This window comes from Callorhinus ursinus, unplaced genomic scaffold (genome assembly GCF_003265705.2).
Source record: "Callorhinus ursinus isolate GAN/ISIS: 27379988/994484 unplaced genomic scaffold, GSC_fseal_2.0 scaffold11, whole genome shotgun sequence".
Lineage (NCBI taxonomy): Eukaryota > Metazoa > Chordata > Mammalia > Carnivora > Otariidae > Callorhinus > Callorhinus ursinus.
Window position 1 is genome coordinate 7247081 of NW_027397073.1, and position 27618 is coordinate 7274698.

General features: G+C 36.7%; 1 protein-coding gene across 2 annotated transcripts in view; it reads right to left on the minus strand.

The window, feature by feature from the left end:
• Nucleotides 1-27618, minus strand: part of DOK6 (docking protein 6) — a 368967-nt gene that overhangs the window by 149276 nt on the left and 192073 nt on the right. The window contains exon 4 of one of the 2 annotated variants that reach the window (XM_025886885.2): nt 14272-14391. In XM_025886885.2, the coding sequence (XP_025742670.1) occupies nt 14272-14391 (120 nt within the window). Of the gene's footprint in view, nt 1-14271; nt 14428-27618 lie in introns of both variants that reach the window. The other variant, XM_073898065.1, reaches the window with a different exon arrangement.

Here is a 27618-nt window from a genome sequence, read left to right on the forward strand (position 1 = left end):
TACTGTTGAAAAGAACTTTATTTACTTATTTTTTTTTTTTTTTACAAAATAACTTTAAATATTTAACTGAGATTTTCTTATGGCAAGAGTATTCAATTGTTTTTTTTCCCGAAGTGTGATCAGGAAAGTCACTATTTATGTAAAACATTTGTTTAAATTAAATTTATTACTGAAGCTGGTTCATTAAAAGATCCAAACTTTGTTGTCTCATCAAATGTGGAAATGTATCTCATCTAGTTGTTGACCTTTATCTTCTTATTTGGCTATCATGAACAGCTGTAGCCTGTATCTTGCATCCTGCCCTCAGATTTATCATAGTGGAAACAGAAACCACTGCATCTCTAGACTCAAGCTTCCCCCAAACTCTCTCGCATACGGCTGTGGTACCAGCCAGGCAGGACTCCATGATTGCACGGCTCCATCAGCGTGGGCAGGATGAGAGGTCAATCTCCTGATCTGGCAAACAATCCAAATTCTATGAGTAGTTCTCTTGCCTCTCCTCTTTCATCATGCTTGGGAGGGGAGGCAATCCCTCCTTCCTCCCCTTTTCCTATGAAAGACCTTCAAAGACTTCTCTTGAATTAATCATCCAGCCTGATCTTTAGAATTTCATGGTGCTTTTCACCCATCACCCATTGCTCTGGGCTGCAGTACGTTTTTGAAAGAGCAAGAAAGTCCCATTCTCTGCTCTATATTTAACAGTTATTACGTATCAATTCAAAACATGGAATTTTAATATTAACACTGAGCTAATAAACAGTTCACTAAATATTATTTAGTCCCAGGACCAGAGCCATTGGTCTAAAATTAAGCATTAATGAATAAATCCACAAGAATCTCGTATTTGAGAAACTTACTATACACTCTGGAGTATGGAATTTATTACTGAGTATTCATCTCAGTTTGGATGCTAGGTTCACCCCATCGTTACAATTCGCCTTGTTTTTTTTGTTTGTTTTGTTATTTATTTATTTATTTATTTATTTATTTGATGTAGTGTTCCATGATTCATTGTTTGCATATAACACCCAGTGCTCCATGCAGAACGTGCCCTCTTTAATACCCATCACCAGGCTAACCCATACCCCCACCCCCTCCCCTCTAGAAGCCTCAGCTTGTTTCTCAGAGTCCATAGTCTCTCATGGTTCGTCTCCCCCTCTGATTCCCCCCCTTCATTTTTCCCTTCCTGCTATCTTCTTTTTTTTTTTTTTTTTAACATATAATGTATTTTTTGTTTCAGAGGTACAGGTCTGTGATTCATCAGTCTTACACAATTCACAGCACTCACGATAGCACATACCCTCCCCAATGTCTATCACCCAGCAACCCCATCCCTCCCACCCCCCACCACTCCAGCAACAACGTGGATGGAACTGGAGGGTGTTATGCTGACTGAAATAAGTCAATCAGAGAAAGACATGTATCATATGATCTCACTGATATGAGGAATTCTTAATCTCAGGAAACAAACTGAAAATTTGCCTTGTTTTTGACAGTTATATGAAGTGTCAAGGAATTAAACAGAACCAGATATTACTCAGATAATAATGAGGTGTTTCAAGATCATCCCAAACCTTATATTCTTATCTCTAAATTTCCCTAATATTAGGATATTGCAGTGGTCAGCCTTCAATTTCAGCAGCTTTGGAAATGGGGCCACACGGAGGAAGCAGATATTTGCACATTCAGATACATTCTGATATCTGTATAATTCAGTTATACCAGCAATGAAACAAAGCATGATTTATACTCATCAAAATGTGTGGAAATCTTCAGGAATTGTGACTTCATTTCTATGATGGTACTGAAATTTGTTAAAATTTATTTTATTATAATGTGGCAACAGCAATAAATTCAGTTGCCAGATCCATCTGTTCAATGGCTACTATGAATTGGAATGCTTGCGTTTCTTCAATCACTTGGCAGGACTTAAAAATAAGAAAAATTTAAAAAGCCACATTTTTTAATCCCCCAGCAATTAATTAATTAATTTTCTCTTTTCCTTTCTTTTAACAAAAAAAATGACTGCTGACTGAGTTTTATCTGCATTTCCAAGTAAGTCATGTTCACTCTAGCATATACAGGAAATCATTAAAAACAAATAAAATAAACTTAACTTCTATTATACCTTACAGAGAGCATCTTTGTTAAAGTAACTGTATCTTAATATGCAAATATATTCACATACAATTGTGATTATACTAAATACAAAGTATTGAACCATCTATATTGTACTTATTATTGTATAAGAATTTTCAGATGCTGTTAAATATTCCTTGGGGGTATGATTTTTAATGAATACATAATATTCCACTGTATAGCTATCCCATATTTTATTTAATAATTATCTACTTGATGAATATTAAAGTTAAGCCAAATTTTGTCTAATATAAATTCGGCTTCAGTAAAATAATCAACTTTTAGTTCAATTTACTGACTAATTCAGTCATTTCATATTGAGTCATAGGGCTTACTTTATTTTTATATATAAGTTTTGGATCACTTTAATATCCTTAATTATTAACTTATGCTGGGCACTAAAATCTGAATCATTAGACTAAATGCCATAAATTCTTTTAAGAATCAGACAATGCCAAATTGATTTCCAGAAGTTCCTTACCAATATATATTCCAATTAAAATATCTATTTTATATAGTCATTTATATATATCCTTTGCCAGAAATTTTTTTAAAATTGAGTTTACTGTTCCTTGCGTTGACAGTGAGAATTCTATATAATAGAAATTGTTCCATGTTTATGACCAAGACTTCATCTCAGATTGTTATTTTGTTTATAATATTTATGTAAGTCCAGAAAGTGGAAAATGGTTTTCTTTAATTTTTGTGATAAGTCCAATGTTAATGAAAGAAGCTTAATATTCTCCTACAGTTTTCAGAGCAGTTTTAGCATTTTATTTTTTGCAATTAACTGGTATACTGAACTATACTGAAACATAATGAAATGTTCATATGTTACTTATAATGTTCTTTCAGTTTTGACAAAGGCACATTAAGATACACAAATTTTCTGACCCCCAGAAATTTCCCTTATGCCATTCTCCAGCTGCCAATGCCCCAGAACCAACCACTGATCTGATTTCTAACATTGTCTTATTTTTGCCTGTTCTAGTAGGTTCTTGTGAGCTAAGAACATCCAGCTTCACCACATCACTAATTTATTCCCAGTTTGTGGCTTTCCATTTTTATTTATTTCCTTTTTAATTTTTTGATGGTGCTTTTTTGATGAGCAAAGTTTTAAATTTGATGAAGTCCAAATTATTTCTTCTTATAATTTGCTTACAGTGCTTTATAAAAGAAATGTTGGCCTATTTCAAAGTCACGTCCATCTTAAATTGGTATTTGAATAGTGTGAGGTAGGGATTGAGGTTCATCGTTTTCCCTATAGATATCCAGTCACTTTAAAACTATTTATTAAAGACATTTTACTTTTCTCATCGAAATTACCAATAAGCTTGTGAAAGAGGACTTTGGTGACCTTGTCAAAAATTACTAATTCATATGTATGAATCATTTGCCTTCTGTTCTGTTCCATAGACTATTGTCTATTGTCCGTCTTGATTGTTGTCAGTTATAATAAATCCTCAAATTAGAAAGGGTACCCATTCCAATTTGGTTCTGTCTTTTCAAGAGAGTTTGGATAGTCTTAGGCCTTTTCATTCCAAATGCATTTTGAAATTGTCTCATCAAGTTCTAGAAAAAATGTCTGACTTCTAGGATTTTTATTGGGATGTGTCAAATCTATAGGTTAATTAAGGAGAACTGACATCTTAGCAAAATTGACTCCTGCAATCATAAAAAACATAGTTTACCATTCCATTTATTTAGGTATCTTTTAATTTCTCTCAGCAATATTTAATTTTCAGTGTAGAGATCTGGTTATATACTTTGCCAGTTTTATCCCTGAGTATGTGATGGTTTTTGATGGTACTGTAAGTGATATTTTTGTATTTCATTTTGTACTTGCTCATTCTTAATATATATGGATATAATGTAAGTGTGCATATATATATATAATCTCTATATATATTATATATATATAATTTATATGTTTACACACACATGCCCATACATACACATATTTGCCTATTAAATATTTATCCTGAAACATCACTGAGTTCACTTAGTTATAGTTGTTTTCTCACAGATTTCTTAGGAGTTTCCAGGTACATTATCTTTGTTTCTTATTCTTTACCAATTTTTATGATTTTACTTTATTTTCTAGTTATATTACACAAGTCAGAACTTTAAGTAGAATAAGCAGAATACTGAATAGAATTCGTGAGAAAGGATATCTTTGTCTTATTCTCAATCTTCTGAGGAAAGTATTCAATATCTTAACCTTCAAAAATTATATTTTCTGAATGATTTTCATTGGTGTCCTTCATCAGTTTGAGATCCTATTCCTAAATTTTTAAGAGTTGTTTTCATAAATGAATATTGTGTTTTATCAAATGCTTTTTATGGTTCAACTGTAATAATCATATGATTTCTCCCTCTATTAAAAGAGTGAAAGATATCGATTGATTTCAGGAAGTGTTTGCATTTCTGGCACATACCAATATTGATCACAGTGTATTATCTTTCCATGTAATACTTAATATTCCTTTTCTAATTTTTAAAATGATTTTGTACTTATATACATGAACGATATTTGTCTGTAATTTTCTTTTCTTATATTGACTTTGCCTGGTTTTAGCATCTAGGTTATAGTGGCCTCATAAGATGAGTTCTAGAGTTCCTCCTCTGAAAGAGTTTGCATACAATTGTTATTGTTTCTTCTTTAACTGCTTGATAGAATTCAACATTCCAATTATGTGGGAGTAGGGTTTGTATATGGGAAGTTGTATAATAATAATTTTAACTTCTTTTTTTTTTTTTAAGAGAGGAAGGGGGAAGGGGCAGAGAGAGAGAGAGAATCTTAAGGCTCCATACCCAACATGGAGCCTGACCTAGTGCTTGATCTCACAACCTTGAGATCATGACCTGAGCCAAAATCAAGAGTTGGACGCTTACTGATTGAGCCACCCAGGGGCCCTAATAATTTTAATTTCTTTAATGGATACAGGGCTCTTTAGATTTTCTATTTTTTTGTGAGTCAGTTTGGGTAATTTGAATCTCTAGTAAGTGGTATAAAAGTAGATCATTTTTAAAAATTAGATTCTTTTTAACCCAATACGAGAAAGGCTACATTTTAATAAAAGATAACTTGTTAAAATTGATTATCAATTTGTTGTCAAATTACTAATGCTTTACTTATATTGCTTTTATTTTGTATGGTTCCTAACTATTTCCTTTATTATTTTAAAATATTCTTATCCAGTGAAGTTCAAAGATTTAAATTATATATTAGATTTTATTTATGAATGCTATAATCAGAGATAATATTAAAAAATGTTTCCTTATGGGGGCACCTGGGTGGCTCAGTCAGTGAACTGTCTGCCTTCGGCTCAGGTCATGGTCCCAGGGTCCTGGGATCGAGCCCCACATCGGGCTCCCTACTCTGTGGGAAGTCTGTTTCTCCCTCTCCCACTCCCCCTGCTTGTGTTCCCTCTCTCGCTGTGTCTCTCTCTGTCAAATAAATAAAATCTTTAAAAAATTTTTTTTTCCTTATGGCAGATGGAAATTAAAAACATTTCCCACAACACTTTCCCCTCTGATTTTAACATCTGTTATAACCTGAGCACTGGGAAAGATACTGTTGCTATTGGAATTTTAAATTGTACTCAAAGAAAAATGTAGAGCTTTACAAAATATATTAGAAAAATGAAAAGCTGAAAATTAAGGATCAAACATCCATTTCAAGAGATTTGAAAAAGAACCTGCAATTAAACCCCAAACTGTGAAGCAACTCATATTGAATGAGAGCAGAAATCAATACAATTTAAACCATAATGAAGAGAAGCCTAACAGATAGGTAAATCTCTGATGATGCTGATTAAGAAAAAAAAAAACCCACATATAATCTATATGAAGTAAAAAGGGGCTACCAGTACAATGTGAACAGGTATTAAGAAGATAATACAAGGATGTTATATTTAGTCAAATGACTAAATCCTATAATCACTGGTAGATTTTTTGAAGCTAATTATAATTGAGTTTATTATCCAAAGTTTTCAAATGTTAGTGCACATTAGGGTCACTGAGGTTGTTAAAATATAGACATCTGGCCCTGCATCCTAAGAAATGTTTTCTTTGTGGGTGGGTATAGGTGGGGGGACACAGAATTTACTTGCTTAGCACACACCTGATGTTGAGTGTGATGGTGATGTTCACCTGTATCCCAGACACCTACTGACTTTCCTGCCAGGCACTGTGCTACTTGGTTCCCATGCTGGGTTTTACTTAATCTTCACAACAATCCTATGAGATACATACTATCATGATCATTCTCAAGAGTAGGAAGCTGAGATTTAGAGAATTTCTGTCACTTGCTGATGACCCCAGAGTTAGAAGTGGAATACACCTTGATGATACACTAAATTTGTCTGGCAACTTTTGTTATCAGGTTCCATGTTGGACTTTTATGCTCTAGGCTATTTTGTTTTACTGTGGCAAGAAAAAAATAGTTCATTAGAACTTGGCTGTATCAAAAAGTGAAATCTCATTATTATATATTGAATTCATTTAAGGTTTTCTTTTCTTTTTTTTGTATGTTTGTATTTATTTTCTGTCAAAGGAAGTCTCATTTAACCCGATGTGTGATCAAGTTCAATCTTGGATCTTCCTCCCCTTTTCATCTTAGGCTGAACTGATATAGTCACGGGAGTCAACAGGGGAAATGGGAGTCCTCTTATCTGTGAAGTTACATCACTCTGCTTTCCCATGATATGGCAACTTCAGCTCCTAGATAGTGTCTGGAATCCAGGGTGGGCACATAGGAACTTGGGCACCCCTTCGAGGCCACACTGTGTTTTGAGGTAGTTTAGGCTCTCTTTGTCTTCTTACACCTTTCTGGGCACTCCTGACATCTCCCCACTATTCTTCCCATGCTTGTCATCAAACCCAATATGGAGAATCAAATTCTAGTATTTGCTCTTGAAGAAATCCCAGTTTATATAAGGAGATATAAACATGTGTCTCTGTCCACCCAAACTCCCATGGAAAGGGGAAGGGCAAATCATTTATTTCTTATTCTCCAGAAAACTTATTTTCAAAGTCTCTCTCTTCTTCTTGCCTGAGGCTGGGAAATACCAGTAATTCTGGATTCAACATTCTCTCCTCAAAAGTTCTTCTTTCACATAATTAAAAATGCTTTTGAAATTTGCATCCTTGTTCTCTCTGTGTTTGTACAGGGAATGTTTCCAGGGCAAAAGAAACATGACAGGTCCTTTGGTGTTTCAAGATAGTTCTTCCAGTATGCATCTCACTTTGCAATGACATGGTTTCAGTCTGACAAAGGATCATTTTGATTTGGCAATGTGGTAAAAGAAGTACTTAAAGCATTTCTGACTGCCTGAAGCACTTATTGCAAAAAGAAGCAGAAATAAAATAATACATTATATGGGAATAAAAAAATAAAAAAAAACAAAAAAAAGGCAGAAATATATATGGTATTGACCTTTATTCCATTGTGGTGCATGTTGAAGACCATCAAATGGGGAAAGTGGTGTTTTAACCAGGTTTGTTAATTATATGCAGTGTCAATAACCATCAGTGAAATTAAATCAATGCAACACAAGGCTAGGCAAAGAGTGTAACCTGTTCAAGACTTTGTGTTGCATTCACGAATGTTATCTTATTCCTGATGGGGTGGCTGTTCCCATCATCTTCACTTTTCAGTTTTCCCTGTAGATAATCACCTCTGTTGGCTATACTGGCATTTTCAGATGTGTTTCATGGAAAGTAAGTTCTACAGGGTATGAACAAGTGTTATGTGTAGAAAGAGACACATAGAAAATTGAGTTTGGGAAAAATTATATTATATAAACCTAAACAAGGTCTTTACTATAGGACACCTCAATAACTTTACTCTGTTGATGTATGTTGTGATCACTATACAGAGTTGGTTTTAGTTTCCTAGAGCTACTGTAACAAAGTACCACAAACTGGGTGGCTTAAAGCAACATAAATTTAACATCTCATAGTTCTAGAGGTTAAAAATCTGAAATCAAGGTGTTGGCAAGGCCATGACCTCTCTGAAAGCTCTAGGAGGAGAATCCATCTCACTTCTTCTAGCTCATGGTGTTTTCTGGCAATATTCAGCCTTCCTTGGCTTGTAGATGCATCACTGCAGTCTGCATGCTTGTGTCTTCACATCATCTTCCCTCTGTGCATGTCTGTCTCTGTGTCCAAATTTCCCCGTTTTATATGGATATATTGTAGGTTTATTGGATTAGGGGTCATTATAATGACCTCATTTAAACTTGGTTATCTTTGTAAAGATCCTATTCCCAATAAGATCACATTCTTAGGGACTGAAGTCTAGGACTTTGATATATCTTATTTTGGGGAGGGGACAATTCAAACCATAACAGTGTTATATAGTATTAAATTTACTCCACTGATAACCTCATTTCAGAGAGCACATAGTAATAGTAGTAGAATTTCCTAGAACTCATTTTGGGAAATACTAGAGTATGTGGATGTCATTTTAGAAGTTTAAATATAGGTATGTGTAGGTTTTTTCCCAAGCAAAAGTTGGTTTTGCTCATGGTTGTTCTATGGACAAAAAAATAAACTTGGAAAACTTTTCTTTAATGGTTATAAAGAACGTGTGTAAGAATGAAAATGATTTACCCCAGCTCATTTTTGAAAAATTGGAGAAAAGATCCTTAACGTGGGGAGACTTTTATTGTTACTGTTGTCATTGTTTTGTCATTAACTGGTCATTTTCCATGTGAGTGAGTTTCTGCAAATATTGGCTTTAACTATTGATGGGCATTAAGAATTGCAGATTTGCCTGATTGAAAAAGCTTGTTTGGAGGATAAAAAATAATTTAAAAAAAGAAGATAGGCTGTCTGACATGATTTTCCCTTTATTTGAGCATGCACTTTTTACACCTCAGATGGTAGATTGGATCATTTATTTTTCTCAATTCTTCATTTCCTCTCTATATTAGATCATAAGTTCCAACTCATGTCATGGTCTCCCAGATAGAATGTCCTGTTGGCCTCCTGACTTTGGGTTTGGCCATAGGATTTGTTTTGGCCAATGGAATATCAGTGGACATGACAGATGCAGAGGCTTAATTTGTGTTGCAAGTTTGGGCTTGCTTGCTTGCCCTACTGTTTTTTGTTTTGAGAACATGCCTTGGGTAGCCATTAGTGTAAGGAGGGTAAGAGACATAATGGAAAAGACATGGACACCTATAGAGCTTGGCGCCAATCTCAGCAGCACCCAGCCTAAGTCAGGAGAATCCTGGCCAACCATCTGTGCATGAATGATAAAGGTCTGTGCTATTGAGATTTTGTGTGACAAGTAACCAGCATTATTTTAAAGCACAATGATCTAAGCACCTTGTGTATGGGTTTCTCTCCCTCACTACTTCAGGAGCTTCTTGAAAGGAATGACCATTATAATTCTACATTTCCTCAGCCTAGTTCTTGCATATCATAGCCTCAAAAATGTTTGATGGGTGAATACTGAATGAGTGAATGACATACAAGAGTGTCTGAGTAGAATATAAGAAGCATGGTTACTAAGGAAACCCAGGTAAATAATTTAGAAAAAATACTGGAATACTGCTTTGGTTCTGGAGGAAAGTTATACACATTCTTAGGCTAAAAGTAAAAATTTGTACCAATTCTAGTCCATTCATAAGCAGGGACACTAATTCCTAGATAAAACCAAACTTTCAGATCTGACTCTGAATTAACCAGATGGTAAAGTCTGAGTTACTTTTCCATTTTGTTCCAAATGGTGATCTCTTGCATCAGTAGCAAACTGGACATATCCTCTGAATCTGCTTCCAATAACAATTTCAGGAATTTTCTACAGGTGCCTTCCTTCTTGGTTATGATGCTTGCGTCTGCTATTAATGATTAACATGTAACTTTGTTTTCTAAAATTGCTATTATGTATAGTGAATCCTTTATAAATGACCATTAATTGTAACACCATACATTTTAAGGTCAGTGTAGGCTACCTTAAATATTATGGAAAGATGTGAAGATTCTAGAAGTTGTAAGAATTTAAAGTTCAAATGTTGACTTAATATGCACTTCTTGTGGCAATGTTATCTGAGGTCTAAGAATAAGTTTATGTGTGTGTGTGTGTGTGTGTGTGTGTGTGTGTGTGTATGTGTGTTTACTTTCTCCTATACCATGTGGGATTCTGAGTCAATATGAAAGCAGCTGACAGCACTAGATAAAGATGATTAGAGTGAAGAATTTAATCGATAACCACTTTTATCTCAGCAACACACATTACACCTTTAAAAATTATTTGCACAAATGTTTATTCTTAGCTGGTCTCAGAGTAAATAATACCAAGCTCTGTGAAGAGTCAGAAAAACATTAGAGAAGAAGGAGCAATTCCGAATGTCCAAAAAAAAAAAAAAAAATGCTGTGGTCAAGCCTGAGCAGTGAATCTTTCCTTGATGATAGGGTACCACAAGATCACCCCAAGCCACACGATGCCATTTCTGACATCAATTCTGCAGGCATATGGATCTCATCTCTTAGGAGAAATTCCAAATTAAGTCCAAGTACACCACTGGTAAAATAGTAAAAAAATGTTTCTGATGAAGAATACATTATATAATTTAATACTAAAATAACTTAAGAAAAAAACCTGAATCTGTAATGACAAATCTTTCAAATCTGTACATATTAATGATTTCAAACATGTATTAGGACGTGAAGAATTTTATTTATTTTAGGAAGTGTTATATCTGAAGAGTCTGGAATAGTAATCAAAAGACATGAAGAGACAGTTTTAAAAGGTAACGTTATTTTTGAAAGACTTTAATTAGCTAGCTAAAGCAATAAGTACTTGCTTTACACATAGTAAAATGAACAGCTGTACTGTCTTAGGAACAGGTGTGTCCCTAAAGCAATCATGGGACCCAAGGGTGCGGGTTGAACTTGGCCAAAGACCATTTTTAGTCTTTACCATGAGAACCACTGGTATTTATTTCAGGGGGACCATACAACGGAAATATCATATTTATAAGAGAAGTCTGTTGATTAGTGAGTGAGAAAATCAGGGTATACAAGTAACCAAGTAGGTCAATCTGTGTATGTTTCTCTCCTAGCCAGCAAGTATGTGTATACACACACACACACACACACACACACACACACACACACACACACACACTGAAATTTTTAAGCTAGCAATAGTAAAACCTGGAATCCTGATATGCTGTCAAGATTTATGCTTTTCATGTTCTCCTATGGTATGAATGACTATTTTAAAAAGTTTTAGCTAGCCCTCAATGGGCCAAGACCAGAGGAAAGATGTTATTAATCTGAACTCAAGGCACTTTAAAGAAAGTGTATGCAGATTTGAAGAGCCTGGAGCAATGGCCCTGTCTATGGCCTTGGGACTCAAAGAGAAATTCACCAAGTGGAGGGTGATTTCTAGGGAAAGGAGAGCCTTCCATCCATGACATTTCCTCCTAATGCTGAACGCTAGAGTCTCAGTGACAGCGCGCACGTGTGTGTGTGTGTGTGTGTACGTTTAAGTACGATTGCTGATCTCCTTCTAGGGTACCATGTATTTTTAGGGGGTCATTTAGAAGAACCAAACACTAACTTCTCTAACTAAATAATTGCTCATAAATTTATAAAATGTATTTTTAAAAGAACATATGTCCCTTTGTATGAAGTTAAGACTATTAAACAAAATAGAGCTAAGAAAACCATTTATGGCATTGCATGTTAATATAATTTCAGATCTTCTCTAGTAGACACAGGACTTATTTTGGATTTCTTTATTTATACTTGTGCTTAAAAATACTTGTGCCTTTTTAATTGAATTAAGCATAAGAGTTAAGTCTTTATTTTGCATAGCCTCACTAAACCATCATGAGTTAATTTTCACTCATTAGGAAACTAAAATCAGGAGAGAGTAAATTTTCTGAGCTAAGTAGGGGTGTAGCAGGCATTCAGACTGTGGCCTGAAAAGTTTACTTGGCAGTCCATGTCTGCTTGTGCTATATATCTTAGCAAATTATCCTGACATTATTATGAAATTAAAAATAAACTCATAGGGATGCCTCGGTGGCTCAGTCAGTTGCGTCTGCCTTTAGCTCAGGTCATGATCCCAGGGTCCTGGGATCTAATTCTGCATCGGGCTCCTTGCTCTGCAGGAAGCCTGCTTCTCCCTCTGCCTGCCACTCCCCCTGCTGTGCTCCCTCTCTCTCTCTCTGACAAATAAATAAATAAATAAATAAATAAATAAATAAAATCTAAAAAAATAATAAACTCATAATAAGCCAAAGAAGTACATTATCCATTAGCCCTGGTGGAAACCATATACAACCTCAAATCTTTTTTTTTTTTTTAAGATTTTACTTATTTATTTGAGAGAGATAGTGAGCATGAGCAGTGGGGAGGGGCAGAGGGAAAGGGAGAAGGAGAAGCAAGCTCCCCACTGAGCAGGGATCCTGATGCAGGGCTCGATCCCAGGACCCTGGGATCATAACCTGAGCTGAAGGCAGACATTAACCCACTGAGCCACCCAGGTGCCCAAATCTTTTAAAAGCATACAATTCACACTAAATGAGCCACACAGTGATGCTCCCACCCACAGGCCTAATTTATTCCCTTTCTTCATATTTCCTTTATGAAGTACTTTACGAATGTTTATCAGAAAGAGTTTCTTTCCTCCTTTTCTGAAACAGTGGGTGAGCAGCATGCTTTGAGCAGTATGACTGTGGATGTTCTGTAGGTAGCACAAGCTCTCAGGAAACAGATCAGAGAGATGAAATACATCCAGAAGAGTGTGGGAGAGAACTGGAATGTGAAATGGAAGCTGGAAGAAGAGTTGCAGAAATGCCTCCATGACTTTCTGAAAACTGCCAGCATCGGCAAAGGGGTTGTGCCCACATATGTTTGTGACCAATTGACAGGGAAAACTTGTTTTTTTTCTCGGGTTAGCATCAAACAATAAAATAATGCTTTTTAACGGGCTACAAAGACAGTGATGGCTGTTTGCATGTTATTAGTCATAACAAGTTCATGATCACCAAGTGCTATCCTGGTGCATTTTAGCTGTGCTAATTTATAAGCCACAGATAATTCCCGGATTTCTTTTTAATAATTAGTGGCAAGCTTCACCAGTGTCTCTTCATCTTTTCAAAAACACTGGCCATCAAAAATTAGCAGGATGAAAAGTTTCTATTAGGTCATCTAGTGATTATTATAATTATTTTAAAAAATGAAGAAAAAGGAGCTCATCACATTACTCTGATTTCGTGATTCAGAGGTGCTAGGCAAGAACATGCAGAATTTCAGAAATTCCTCTTAGGTTAGAGAACAGGATAATAAGTAATGTGTATCACATAAGCCTCAATTTTATTATATCCTGATATTTCATTCTTGCATACTTATAGTATGCTATGGACTGAATTGTGCTTCCCTAAAATTCATGTTAAAGCTCTAACCTCTGAGATGATTTAGAGATGGAATCATTGGGAGTGATTAAGTTTAGATGAGACCATGAGGGTGGGTCCCCCATAGTAGGATTAGTGCCGTATGAGAAAAGACCTGAGAGAGATTTCTCTCCCTCCCTCCCTCCCTCTCTCTCATGTGGGGACACAGCGAGAAGACAAAATGGCTGTCTGCAAGTCAAAAAGAGGAACCTCACTGGAAACCAACCCTTAATCTTGGATTTCTAGCCCCCAGAATTGTAAGAAATTAATTCCTATTGTTGAGGTTACCCAGTCTATGGTACTTTTTCTGGCAGCCTGAGCTAAGACATGGTATTAGCCAAATTCCCTAAAATCTACTGACAACATGATAAACCAATTTGTTAATTTAGACTCTAAATCTACAACAACTCTCAAAGAAGAAAACATAGAAAAGTTGTACATTCAAAACTTCCTATTTAGTGAGTTAACTTATTAGTTATTTATTTAGATAAATTGCAAATGTCACAGCGCAAGAAGTCAGCACACCTGGGCTGTACCTTAGGAATTTCTCCTGGTTGCTATGCAACCTTGGGGAAACCTCTTCACAGCTCAGATGGATTAGATTACTTTCTTCTAAAAATGATTTGTCTGAAACATTCCTAAGGCCCCTCCCAGTCTCAAAGTTCTACAACCATTAGGGAACTTTAAATAATGGAAGGCAACTCACACTCACCATTTTGTTCTCGCTGTACGCCTGCCGCCAGAAGATCAGGCTCGCCAAGGCTGATGTCATTCAGCCGGGTCCCCAGACACTCCATGCAGAGATGCTTGCACCACTCCTCGGCCTCCAGCTCTGAAAATGAGCACACACCACCGAGGTCAGGCAGTGCTGCGCAGGAATGAGACAGGAAGATAACTTCCTAAACCTTTTTCCTAGGTAGGTGGTAAGAGTTAAACACCTACCTGAAGAAAACAAAAACACCAAAATTTGGCTATTGTGGACATTGCTGCTATGAACATGGAGGTGCAGGTGCCCCTTCGGATCACTACATTTGTATCTTTGGGGTAAATACCTAGTAGTGGAAAGAGCTGAGATGTCCATCGACAGATGAATGGATAAAGAAGATGTGGTATATACATACAGTGGAATATTACTCAGCCATCAGAAAGGACGAATACCATTTACATCAACATGGATGGAAATGGAGAGTATTATGCTTAGCGAAATAAGTCAATCAGAGAAAGGCAATTATCATATGGTTTCATTCACATGTGGAATATAAGAAACAGAGCAGAGGACCATAGGAGAAGGGAGGGAAAACTGAATGGGAAGTCATTTGAGAGGGAGAAAAACCATGAGAGATTCTTAAATCTAGGAAACAAACGAGGGTTGTAGATAGGGAGGTGGGTGGGGGATGCAGTAACTGGGTGATGGGCATTAAGGAGGGAGCTTGATGTGATGAGCCCTGGGTGTTATACTCAACTGATAAATTACTGAACACTAGATCTGAAATAATGATGTACTATAAGTTGGCTACTTGAATTTAAATAAAAAAAGATAAAATAAAAAAACCCTATATTTGAGAAGTGAAAAAAATCACTGCAATTACTTCCCATGGGCTGACATTATAACATATTTTAAAGTCATTTTAACTTATTCTAATGTACTTTATCTTATTTACAAATAATAGTCTGAGAATATTGTTTACTATCTAGTATATTTTAGATTGATTTAATTTTTCGAGGGCAGGTACTCAGAAAAATTAATTAAATATAAAATAAAGATATGTAAATGAATACTTGAAAAATGTCAGACTAAAATAAACGAGAGAATGTGACTTAGATTTGGGTGGGTTGAAGGTCTGATCCTTCATTCTGAACTGCAATGCATCAAAGATCAGCACAAGAATGTGATAGCTTTTTTTTGGTAAACATCAAAAATGGTCCATCCTTACTTTAAAAAAAATTGGGATAGAATATTCAAAGTAACTTTCCCTTTTAGAAAACTCCAATTATCTACGATACTGGTTATCTTCCAACTTCTTTATATTTGCAAGTTTATTCTTTGCTTGAAACATCAGAACATCTTACACCTACACAGAATCTTGTAGTATCTCACACTTTCACAAACATAAGTGAATTTGAGTCTTATATAAGGCCTGTGTGGGTGAGGTGGGTAAGTAGTGTCACACCTGGGTCCCATATCACTGGTCAGCACAAAGACAGAATTGCAGCCCAGATCTTCTAGATATTATAATATGAAGAATCTGAAAAAGGGTATGAGGTTGAAAATTTTGGGCCAAGCCCCAAAACTGCTGCCCAGAAATTGGATGAGAACTTTCCACTGACAACTGCCCAGAGACATTTCTGACTTTCCCATGTAGCATAAATCTGTACTAGAACAGTTTAATATAGATTTCCCTCAAATCTCTTGTTACTCTCCACGAATGACATTCCAACCTTTGCCTTGGCATTTTAAACTCCCCATAAAAAGTTACCTGTGACAGGTTTTCTTGACTCTAGGGATCTGAATACCAACTCCTCTGCTCAACGGTCAACACCATCAAACCCAGGTAATGTTTTCTTCCTGTGCTTAGTCACACTGCCTTAGCATCAAAAACAGGTTTGATCAATAAGATGTCAAGTCAAATTTGTCATTTGTTTTTAGTTTTATCAAGACCATAAAATACTGTGAGAAAATAAAGAAAAAGATCATGTAGTCCTCCACAGGGACTATTCTAATGAGAACAGTAGTTCCTATGCTCTAGGCATGAAAGGTGTTTCTTTACTTAAGGTACAGTTTGCATGTGTCGTGAACCATTCCCTCAGTGGTTCAAAACAGACCATCCACCTACGGCAGGGAGGAAGGAGATTCTCACGTGAGCATGGCCTCCTGCTCAGGTGGAATCAGAGCCTACGTCTGGCTGCTTAGGCCTTTCCTTGGGAACCTAAAAAATAACCCTTTCCAATCACAAGGCCAGTAATATACGGAAGGGGCACTGGCTGAACCTCACAGCTTTCCATGAAAAATCTTTTTTAGTGAAGGAATGCCAGCCTTCCTGAAAAACATTTTATAGAAGCAGCATCAGCATGTATTAGAAATCATTTTCATCAGATAGAGGAGTTTTGATTTATAAGATTTATATAAAAGTTTTGCAAGCTTTTTAAACAACAAATCAAAATCTCAGACCAATTTCCATGCCGTGTCTCTAGAAATCCTTGACATTTCTGTGAAGGGAGACAATATGACTATATTTTCCCTTTTTTATATTTTTTATGCCTTGAATATTTCTCAGGACTCCACAATTTTAAATAATCAGGAAAATCACATGCAATTAACATCTCATCTGCACAACTTTACCTGACAGTATTTCTGGTACTCCATAGGTGGAGCTGAGAATACCTAGTAGTAATGCTGTTTGGGATCAAAATAAAAATGTTAAATATGACAAACACCTTTGTACCAGTGTTTCCTTTAAATACAAAGTGAGCGCATTCCCCGAAGTTAAAGAAATATGTCACTCATTTCTATTAATTCTTTTGCCCTAGGATTCAATGAACAAAACAACCATCCAATACTTCAGCGTTTTAATAGTAGAGTAGCATGAAGAAATAGAAATAGCAAAAGTAATAAAAGTAGAGGATATATAGTCACATTAAAGACGAGTGTAGACAATTTCAGAAAGACAGAAACAGAAACGAAGAGAGAAGCAGAGGGAGGGAGAGAGACATCCTTGCAATTCAGGTATCAGTAGAAGTTCATTTCTTTTCTAACAAAAATTTACTGTGAACTCACTATAAGCGAGGCACTGTTCTGTGCTAGGAGGTTAGATGAAAAACACACAGTTTCTGTTGTCTCTAATGTTAGTGTAGTGGGGCAGGCAGGTGAGTCCAGATGTGGTACCCTGCAGGGCTGCAGGTTTGGTCCGTAGGACCTGGGAGCTGTGGCAAAGGCTGAGCAGCTTGGAAGGAATGTGGTCAGGGACCTGCAGGACAAGCAGAAAGAAGGGGAGGGCATATGTACATGTGAGTGTGTGTGTGTGCATCCGTGCATGTGTGTGTGCGTGTGTGACAGTGTATGTGTGAATGTGTGTGTTTGCTACTGTGGGGGTATTTGTGAATGTGTATCTGTGTGTGAGCGAGTCTGTGACAGTGTGCATATGAGTGTGTTTTAGTGTGTGTGGGTATTTGTGACAGTATGTGGGAGTGTGAATGTGTCAGTGTATGAGAGTATGTGTCTGCATGTGAGAATGTGTGAGGGCATGTGTCAGTGTGTGTGTGTGAGCGTGTGAGGGTATGTGTGGGTATATGAATGTGTTTGTGTGAGTGTGCTGGAGGAACGATGCTGGACTGAGGAAGGTGGCCAGGGGCCAAGATGGAAAGGCATCTCCTGGGATCTTGTGAGCAGCTAGGGACAGCCCGGAGTTCATGAAGCAAACTCTGAGAAAGAGTCAGCAATCTGTCCTTACTCTTCGTAGTGTAGTACAGGAGTGCCCCCCAGATCCATGGGTTCAGTTACCCAAACGTGGTTGGAAACAGATGATCCTCCTCTGACACAGCATCAGGAGGTCAAAGTCGCCTAACACTACATCACATCACCTATGTCACTCATCTCCCCTCATCTCCTCACGTGGGCATCTTATCATCTCACATCATCACAAGGAGAAGGGTGAGTACTGCACAAGATATCTTGAGGGGCACCTGGGTGGCTCATTCTTTAAGCATCTGCCGTCGGCTCAGGTCATGATCCCAGGGTCCTGGGATCGAGCCCCACATCGGGCTCCCTGCTCGGCGGGAAGCCTGCTTCTCCTTCTCCCACTCCCCCTGCTTGTGTTCCCTCTCTCGCTCTGTCTCTCTCTGTCAAATAAATAAATGAAATCTTTTTTAAGAAAAGATATCTTGAGAGAGACCACATTCACATAGCTTTCATTACAGTATATTATAATTATTCTATTTTATTATTGTTGTTAATCTCTTACTGTGCCTAATTTGTAAATAAAACTTTATCATGGGTATGTGTGTCTAGGAAAAAGTCTAATAGGGTTTGGTTCTACCCCTGGTTTCAGGCATCCACTGGTGTCTTGGAATGTGCCCCCCATGGAAAAGGGGGGGGTTGTACTATTTAGTTCAAGCCTTTATCTCAAAAGTATTAAGCTTTGTAATCTGCATACTTGATCGAACAGTTTTGCTGCAGATAAGCTGAATTTGTTTAAGTATTATACAATGATTTGGTTTTTTAAAACCCATTCTTGAGAGTCACCTTTCAAATAATTATACCTATGCTTTTTATTTGTTCTTTCTTAGGAAAACTATGTATTGAAATCCTTTAAACTTTTATGGTGTGCTAATTTATTTTGTCTCATCATTATTTAACTAGTGTTTTTTGCTGAATTATCTTCCATCTTTTACTTCCTCTATTTTATTTTTGCAGAACAGAGGAGATTAAATACAAATGCAATCATCAAAACCCACTGCATTTTAAAATGTTTATTTTCCCACAGACTCAGTGCCTTTTGTCCTACATTTTATCTTTCAAACTTCTACCTACATATAGTGTATAAATAATTAAATGTTTTTATGGCTGCCTCGGTAGCTCAGTTGGTTGAGCTTCCTACTCTTGATTTCCGCTTAGGTCGTGATCTGGTGGGTCATGGGATCCAGCCCCAAGCAGGGCTTTCCACTCAGTGGGGAGTCTGCTTGTCCCTCTCCCTCCCACCGCTTGCACACTCACTCTCTTCTTTCTCTCCCTCTGTCTCTAACTCAAATAAGTTTAAAAAATAATCAAATTTCTTTAAAGAGGAATATAGGCACAAAAATGTTTTATGATGCTTTCTATGTTTTCTCTTCAGGATGGAAATGCTTTTTCATTAAGATGCCTTTTTCAGATAGCTTGTAGGTATGCTCAAATTTTTAATTCAGGTAAGTAACTTTTTCTCTAGAACTGACATCCAAATAATGTTTTCATTATGTATAAAATTAGTTAAATGAAGAAGTTTGGTAACTTCCAAAAGAAAAAATTGGAAGATGTTTGGGGATAACCAGTCAAATGTAGAAGAGAGACTGAGCTAAATGAGTGAATTATGGGACGAATGGGTTTATTGATTGTAAGGAAAAAGATCAGGGAAAGTGCAAAATAGAAATACAGTGAATGGAGGAGGGCTCCTCCCTGAGTCTCTTTCCATCCTTCTTGCACAAAATTGTGGGGAGAGAATAGCTGTATCCCTTTGAATCAGAAGAGGTCTTTACATAGCAGACCTTTAATTAATGCTTACTGAATAAATGATTAAATTCGAGCTCTATTACTTTCACTAAATTTAGGCCTTAGGTTAATGATATGAAAGTGAAATGATCCAAAATAGGCTATATTTGAAAACAGTGAAAAATTTTTCATCACATATATAGAAAATAGACTATCCACCAAAATCATATAGCACTAAATAAAATAAAACTTAAAAATAGAATTAAATCATGTTCATGTTAATTTATTGCAAGATTAAGAACTAGTTTCATATGGAAATAATAAATTATTGTGTTTGGTTCTCACTGGGTTTAGCTTTTCTTTTTTTTTAATTTTTATTTTTATGTTAATCACCATACATTACATCATTAGTTCTTGATGTAGTGTTCCATGATTCATTGTTTGTGCATAACACCCAGTGTTCTATGCAGAATGTGCCCTCTTTAATACCCATCATGACACTAACCCATCCTCCCACCCCCCTCCCCGCTAGAACCCTCAGTTTGTTTTTCAGAGTCCATCGTCTCTCATGGTTCGTCTCCCCCTCCGATTTCCCCCCCTTCATTCTTCCCCTACTGCTATCTTATTTATTTTTTTCTTAACATATATTGCATTATTTGTTTCAGAGGTACAGATCTGTGATTCAACAGTCTTGCACAATTCACAGCGCTCACCATAGCACATACCCTCTCCAATGTCTATCACCCAAGCACACCATCCCTCCCACCCCAACCCTACTCTAGCAATCCTCACTTTGTTTACTGAGATTAAGAATTCCTCATATCAGTGAGATCATATGATACATGTCTTTCTCTGATTGACATATTTCGCTCAGCATAACACACTACAGTTCCATCCACGTCATTGCAAATGGCAAGCTCTCATTCCTTTTGATGGCTGCATAATATTCCTTCTTCTTTATCCATTCATCTGTCGATGGACATCTTGGCTGTTTCCACAGTTTGGCTATTGTGGACAATGCTGCTATAAACATCGGGGTGCACATACCCCTTCAGAACCCTACATTTGTATCTTTGGGGTAAATACCCAGTAGTGGAATTGGTGGATCATAGGGTAGCTCTACTTTCAACTTTTTGAGGAACCTCCATACTGTTTTCAAGAGTGGTTGCACCAGCTTGAATTCTCACCAACAGTGTAGGAGTGTTCCCCTTTCTCCGCATCCCCGCCAACATCCGTCATTTCCTGACTTGTTAATTTTAGCCATTCTGACTGGTGTGAGGTGGTATCTCATTGAGGTTTTGATTTGGATTTCCTTGAGGGCAAACGATGTTGAGCATTTTTTCATGAGCCTGTTGGCCATTTGGATGTCTTCTTTGGAAAAATGTCTGTTCATGTCTTTTGCCCATTTCTTGATTGGATTATTTGTTCTTTGGGTGTTGAGTTGGATAAGTTCTTTATAGATTTTGGATACTAGCCCTTTATCTGATACAGCATTTGCAAATATCTTCTCCCATTCTGTCAGTGTCTTTTGGTTTTGTGGACTGTATCTTTTGCTGTGCAGAAGCTTTTTATCTTGATGAAGGCCCAATAGTTCATTTTTGCCCTTGCTTCCCTTCCCTTTGTTAATGTTTCTAGGAAGAAGTTGTTGCGGCTGAGGTCAAAGAGGTTGCTGCCTGTGTTCTCCTTTAGGATGTTGATGGACTCCTTTCTCCCATTTGGTCTTTCAACCCTTTTGAGTCTATTTTTGTGTGCGGTGTAAGGAAATGGTCCAGTTTCATTCTTCTGCATGTGGCTGTCCAATTTTCCCAACACTATTTGTTGAAGAGACTGTCTTTTTTCCATGGGACATTCTTTCCTGCTTTGTCGAAGATAAGTTGACCATAGAGTTGAGGGTCCATTTCTGGGCTCTCTATTCTGTTCTATTGATCTATGTGTCTGTTTTTGTGCCAGTACCATACTGTCTTGATGATGACAGCTTTGTAATAGAGCTGGAAGTCCGGGAATTGTGATGCCAGCAGCTTTGCTTTTCTTTTTCAACAATCCTCTGGCTATTCGGGGTCTTTTCTGGTACCGTACAAATTTTAGGATTAATTGTTCCATTTCTTTGAAAAAAGCGATGGCATTTTGATGGGGATTGCATTGAATGTGTAGGTTGCTGTATGTAGCATTGACATTTTCACAATATTTGTTTTTCCAATCCATGTGCATGGAATATTTTTCCATTTCTTTGTATCTTCCTCAATTTCTTTCACGAGTATTTTATAGTTTTCTGAGTATAGATTCTTTGCCTCTTTGGTTAGATTTATTCCTAGGTATCTTATGGTTTTGGGTGCAATTGTAAATGGGATTGACTCCTTAATTTCTCTTTCTTATATCTTGTTGTTGGTGTATAGAAATGCCACTGATTTCTGCACATTGATTTTATATCCTGCCACTTTACTGAATTCCTGTATGAGTTATTGCAGTTTTGGGGTGGAGTCTTTTGGGTTTTCCACATAAAGTATCATATCGTCTGTAAAGAGTGAGAGTTTGACTTCTTCTTTGCCGATTTGGATGCCTTTTATTTCTTTTTGTTGTCTGATTGCTGAGGCTAGGACTTCTAATACTATGTTGAATAGCAGTGGTGAGAGTGGACATCCCTCCTGCATTCCTGGTCTTAGGGGGAAAGCTCTCAGTTTTTCCCCATTGAGAATGATATTTGCTGTAGGTTTTTCATAGATGGCTTTTATGATATTGAGGTATGTACCCTCTATCCTTATACTCTGAAGAGTTTTGATCAAGAAACAATGCTGTACTTTGTCAAATGCTTTTTCTGCATCTGTTGAGAGGATCATATGATTCTTGTTCTTTCTTTTGTTAATGTATATTATCACGTTGATTGGTTTGCAGGTGTTGAACCAACCTTGCAGCCCAGGGATAAATCCCACTTTGTCGTGGTGAATAATCCTTTTAATGTACTGTTGGATCCTACTGGGTAGTGTTTTGGTGAGAATTTTTGCATCCGTGTTCATCAAGTATATTCACCTGTAATTCTCCTTTTTGATGGGGTCTTTGTCTGGTTTTGGGTTCAAGGTAATGGTGGCCTCATAAAACGAGTTTGGAAGTTTTCCTTCCATTTCTATTTTTTGGAACAGTTTCAGAAGAATAGGTATTAATTCTTCTTGAAATGTTTGGTAGAATTCCCCTGGGAAGCCATCTGGCCCTGGGCTTTTGTTTGTTGGGAGATTTTTGATGACTGCTTCAATTACCTTAGTGGTTATAGGTCTGTTCAGGTTTTCCATTTCTTCCTGGTTCAGTTTTGGTAGTTGATACATCTCTAGGAATGCATCCATTTCTTCCAGGTTATCTAATTTGCTGGCATAGAGTTGCTCATAATATGTTCTTATAATTTTTTGTATTTCTTTGTTGTTGGTTGTAATCTCTCCTCTTTCATTCATGATTTTGTTGATTTGGGTCATTTTTCTTTTTGATAAGTCTGGCCAGGGGTTTATCAATCTTCTTAATTCTTTCAAAGAACCAGCTCCTAGTTTAGTTGATCTGTGCTACTGTTCTTTTGGTTTCTATCTCATTGATTTCTGCTCTGATCTTTATTCTTTCTCTTCTTCTGCTGGGTTTAGGCTTTATTTGCTGTTTTTTCTCTAGCTCATTTAGGTGTAGGGTTAGGTTGTGTATTTGAGACCTTTCTTGTTTCTTGAGAAAAGCTTGTATTGCTATATACTTTCCTCTTAGGACTGCCTTTGTTGCATCCCAGAGATTTTGAATAGTTGTGTTTTCATTTTCATTGGTTTCCATGAATTTTTTAAATTCTTCTTTAATTTCCTGGTTGACCCATTCATTCTTTAGTAGGATGCTCTTTAGCCTCCATGTATTTGAGTTCTTTTTGACTTTCCTCTTGTGATTTTCTAGTTTCAAAGCATTGTGGTCTGAAAACATGCAGGGAATAATCCCAATCTTTTGGTACCGGTTGAGACCTTATTTGTGATCTAGGATGTGATCTATTCTGGAGAATGTTCCATGGGCACTAGAGAAGAATGTGTATTCCATTGCTTTGGGATAGAATGTTCTGAATATGTCTGTGAATTCCATTTGTTCCAGTGTGTCATTTAAAGTCTTTAATTCCTTGTTGATCTTTTGTTTAGATGATCTGTCCATTTCAGTCAGGGGGGTGTTAAAATCCTCCACTATTATTATACTGTTGTCAATGTTTTTCTTTGCTTTTGTTATTAATTGCCTTATATAATTGGCTGCTCCCATGTTAAGGGCATAGATATTTACAATTGTTAGATCTTCTTGTTGGATAGACCTTTTAAGTAGGATATAGTGTCCCTCCTCATGTCTTATTACAGTCTTTGGTTTAAAATCTAATTTGTTTGATATAAGGATTGCCACCCCAGCTTTCTTTTGGTGTTCATTAGCATGGTAAATGGTTTTCCACCCCCTCACTTTCAATCTGGGGGTGTCTTTCGGTCTGAAATGAGTCTCTTGCAGACAGCATATTGATGGGTCTTGTATTTTAATCCAATCTGATAGCCCTTGTCTTTTGGTTGGGGCATTTAGCCCATTTACATTCAGGGTAACTATTGAAAGATATGAATTTAGAGCCATTGTATTGCCTGTAAGGTGACTGTTACTGTATATTGTCTGTGTTCCTTTCTGGTCTATGTTGCTTTTATGCTCCCTCTTTGCTTAGAGGACCCCTTTCAATATTTCCTGGAGGGCTGGTTTCGTGTTTGCAAATTCCTTTAGTTTTTGTTTGTCCTGGAAGCTTTTTATCTCTCCTTCTATTTTCAATGACAGCCTAGCTGGATATAGTATTCTTGGCTGCATATTTTTCTCGTTAGTGCTCTGAATATATCATGACATTCCTTTCTGGCCTGCCAAGTCTCTGTGGATAGGTCTGTTGCCAATCTAATGTTTCTACCATTGTAGGTTACAGATCTCTTCTCCCGAGCTGCTTTCAGGATTTTCTCTTTGTCTCTGAGACTCGTAAATTTTACTATTAGATGTCAGGGTGTTGACCTATTTTTATTGATTTTGAGGGGTTCTGTGTGCCTCCTAGGTTTTGCTGCCTGTTTCCTTCCCCAAATTAAGGAAGTTCTGTGCCATAATTTGCTCCAATATACCTTCTGCCCCCCTCTCTCTTTCTTCTTCTTCTGGGATCCCAATTATTCTAATGTTGTTTCGTCTTATGGTATTGCTTATCTCTCGAACTCTGCCCTCGTGATCCAGTAGTTGTTTATCTCTCTTTTTCTCAGCTTCTTTATTTTCCACCATTTGGTCTTCTATATCACTGATTCTCTCTTCTGCCTAATTTATCCAGCAGTTAGTGCCCCCATTTTTGATTGCACCTCATTAATAGCCTTTTTGATTTCAACTTGGTTAGATTTTAGTTCTTTTATTTCTCCAGAAAGGGTTTCTCTAATAACTTTCATGCTTTTTACAAGCCTAGCTAGTATCTTTAAAATCATGATTCTGAACTCTAGGTCTGATATCGTACTAATATTCGTATTTAGTAGGTCCCTGGCAGTCAGTCCTACATCTTGTTCTTTTTGTTGAGGTGATTTTTTTTCCCTCTTGTCATTTTGTCTTCCAGAAAGTGGTCTCTTTTCTGTACAGAGAGTTGTTGCTATTCTTTTCTTCAATCTCCTGTTGAGTTCGAAAGTGTTCAGAATGGTTTGATACTTATCCAGCTGAATTCCTGAGACCAGACGAAATCCAGGTCTCCTACTCCTCCCCCATCTTTCTCCACTCCCTGGGTTTAGCTTTTCTTAATAATCTTGGGAAAATGTAGGTAAAATAATCCTCATGTCTTCACCAAAACTAGTAATCCTTAAGTATTATATCTAATTCTTATCTTCCATGCAGATTTGCTATGATTTGGTGATAAATGTTGTTTTTATATTAGTAAAGTCTTTTTAAATACATGCTTTGCTGGAAAGTGAAGAAAAATATCTCCTCATGGGACTCATGCTTAAAGAATACACACATCCCTCATATTGCTATTGGAAATTTATAGAACTGTTAAAATATATGATGTTTGGATGATGATTTTCATTCCTGGAAATTTGCACCTACTTATTACTTAAGTGGCCTTGTTGATATTTTATCAACTTTTCTTTTTCTTTTCACTTTTTTTCTGCAGTAGGAAGACAAGAAACAAGTTAAAACCTAAACACGTGTTTCAGCAAATATGTGTCTCTGTTTTGAGGTCACAGGAAAGAGCTTGATTCGTTGGAGTCAGACTGGTAGAATTGATCAGTTTCCAGATTGAAGAACTTTTAGTTTTCTTTTCTGAGTAGTAAGTACATTTATTCCCTTTCCCTGAAGTGCCTTCATTTGCCCTTTCCACATTCCCTCACACCCAATAATCCTTTAAAACTTGTTTTCAGATAGGATATCCTCAGTTTAGCTCCTTCAGACCTATGGTTGGATTGGACACCTTCCTTCTCCATTTCCACAGCGCTCCACACATACTTTTCACATACCCCCTACATATCATGAGTTATCTGTCTGCCTTCTCATCAGTGTATTTAAGATATTGGAGTGTGAGAGACATTGATTCAGTTGCTCTAGATCCTGGCACAGCACTTTGATATGGAAACTAATTTATAAATGTGGAATAAGTAAACAGATGGGATTTGCAGTTAATTCCCAGAAATGTAAGACACATTCTAGAACCAAATGCAGATAATTTGGGCAGTAGTCAACTTGCTGGTTGTTTTGAAGTCTCTATTCATCCCCATTTAAGGGAAGATTAAAACTTTGCTATATTGAACTTTAGTAATTCTAAAATATCTCCCATTCAAAACGTTTCTGATTTTATTAAGTTGTCTTTTTCTTTTACCTTACTAGTTGTATTTATGCCAGATGGCAATTTTGTATAAATCCCTCTGATTCTATATGTGATAAACACTTGATCAAATTTTTAAAAATATGGGGATGGGATCTTAGTAAAGGTCAATTTAGAACCAAGGAAATGAGTTATTACCTAAGTTAATTCCAGCTTTTATGCACACGATCGTAACTTATTTTCCTTTATTTCACAGCAGTTTGATACATCAAATTTTTGAATTCAGAATAGGACACTTTATTCTGCTATTTCTCTCCTTTTGTGATTTGGATGAGTAAGGTTAGGCTTTCGGATGTGGTTAATGAGAACATTGCTCTTGCCTGTCCTTCAAAGTAAAAAATGACAAATAGCAGCAAACGACAGAATCATCAAATGTGCTGCTCTTTAACCTGGCAGGAATTTGTTGTAAAATGCTTTAATGTAGAGGTTAGTAAATGACCCAGGAGCTTAAAACAATTCAGAGAAAATAAGAAAGTACACAAATCAACACAAATAGTCTGAAAATGATGGTATACTCTTGTGTGTGTGTGTGTGTGTGTGTGTGTGTGTGTGTGTGTGTGTGTTGTAAAGCTGGAAACAGGACGTTACACATTACAAGAAAACGGGATTAAAAAGAATCCTTTGCGACAACACTGAAGCCCAGCTTGAGTATAAGTGCATTTCTCTGATGGAAAGCCAGCATCAGGATGGAATACTTAACAGATACCAACAGAATATTTGATGCACACATTTTAAGCTTCTTACAAGAACAATTATGAAGCAGGGGACTTTTTGAGGAAGAGATGCTGTCAAGGGATTTCATCTTAGTTATGTTTTCATAAAGCCTAAAAGCAATTCCTTTCTATGTAACAATCATGAGGTGCTTGGGAGTGGTGAGGAAAACAAGAAAGAGAAGAGCTATGTGCTGGAATATGAAAATATTGCCAGTGCTGTGGTTTTTAAAGACTACATTCTAAAATCATATAGGGATCTAAAACTTCCTATCTACACAGCCAAATTTATTACCAAAGCATTTGGCAATAGCTCATATT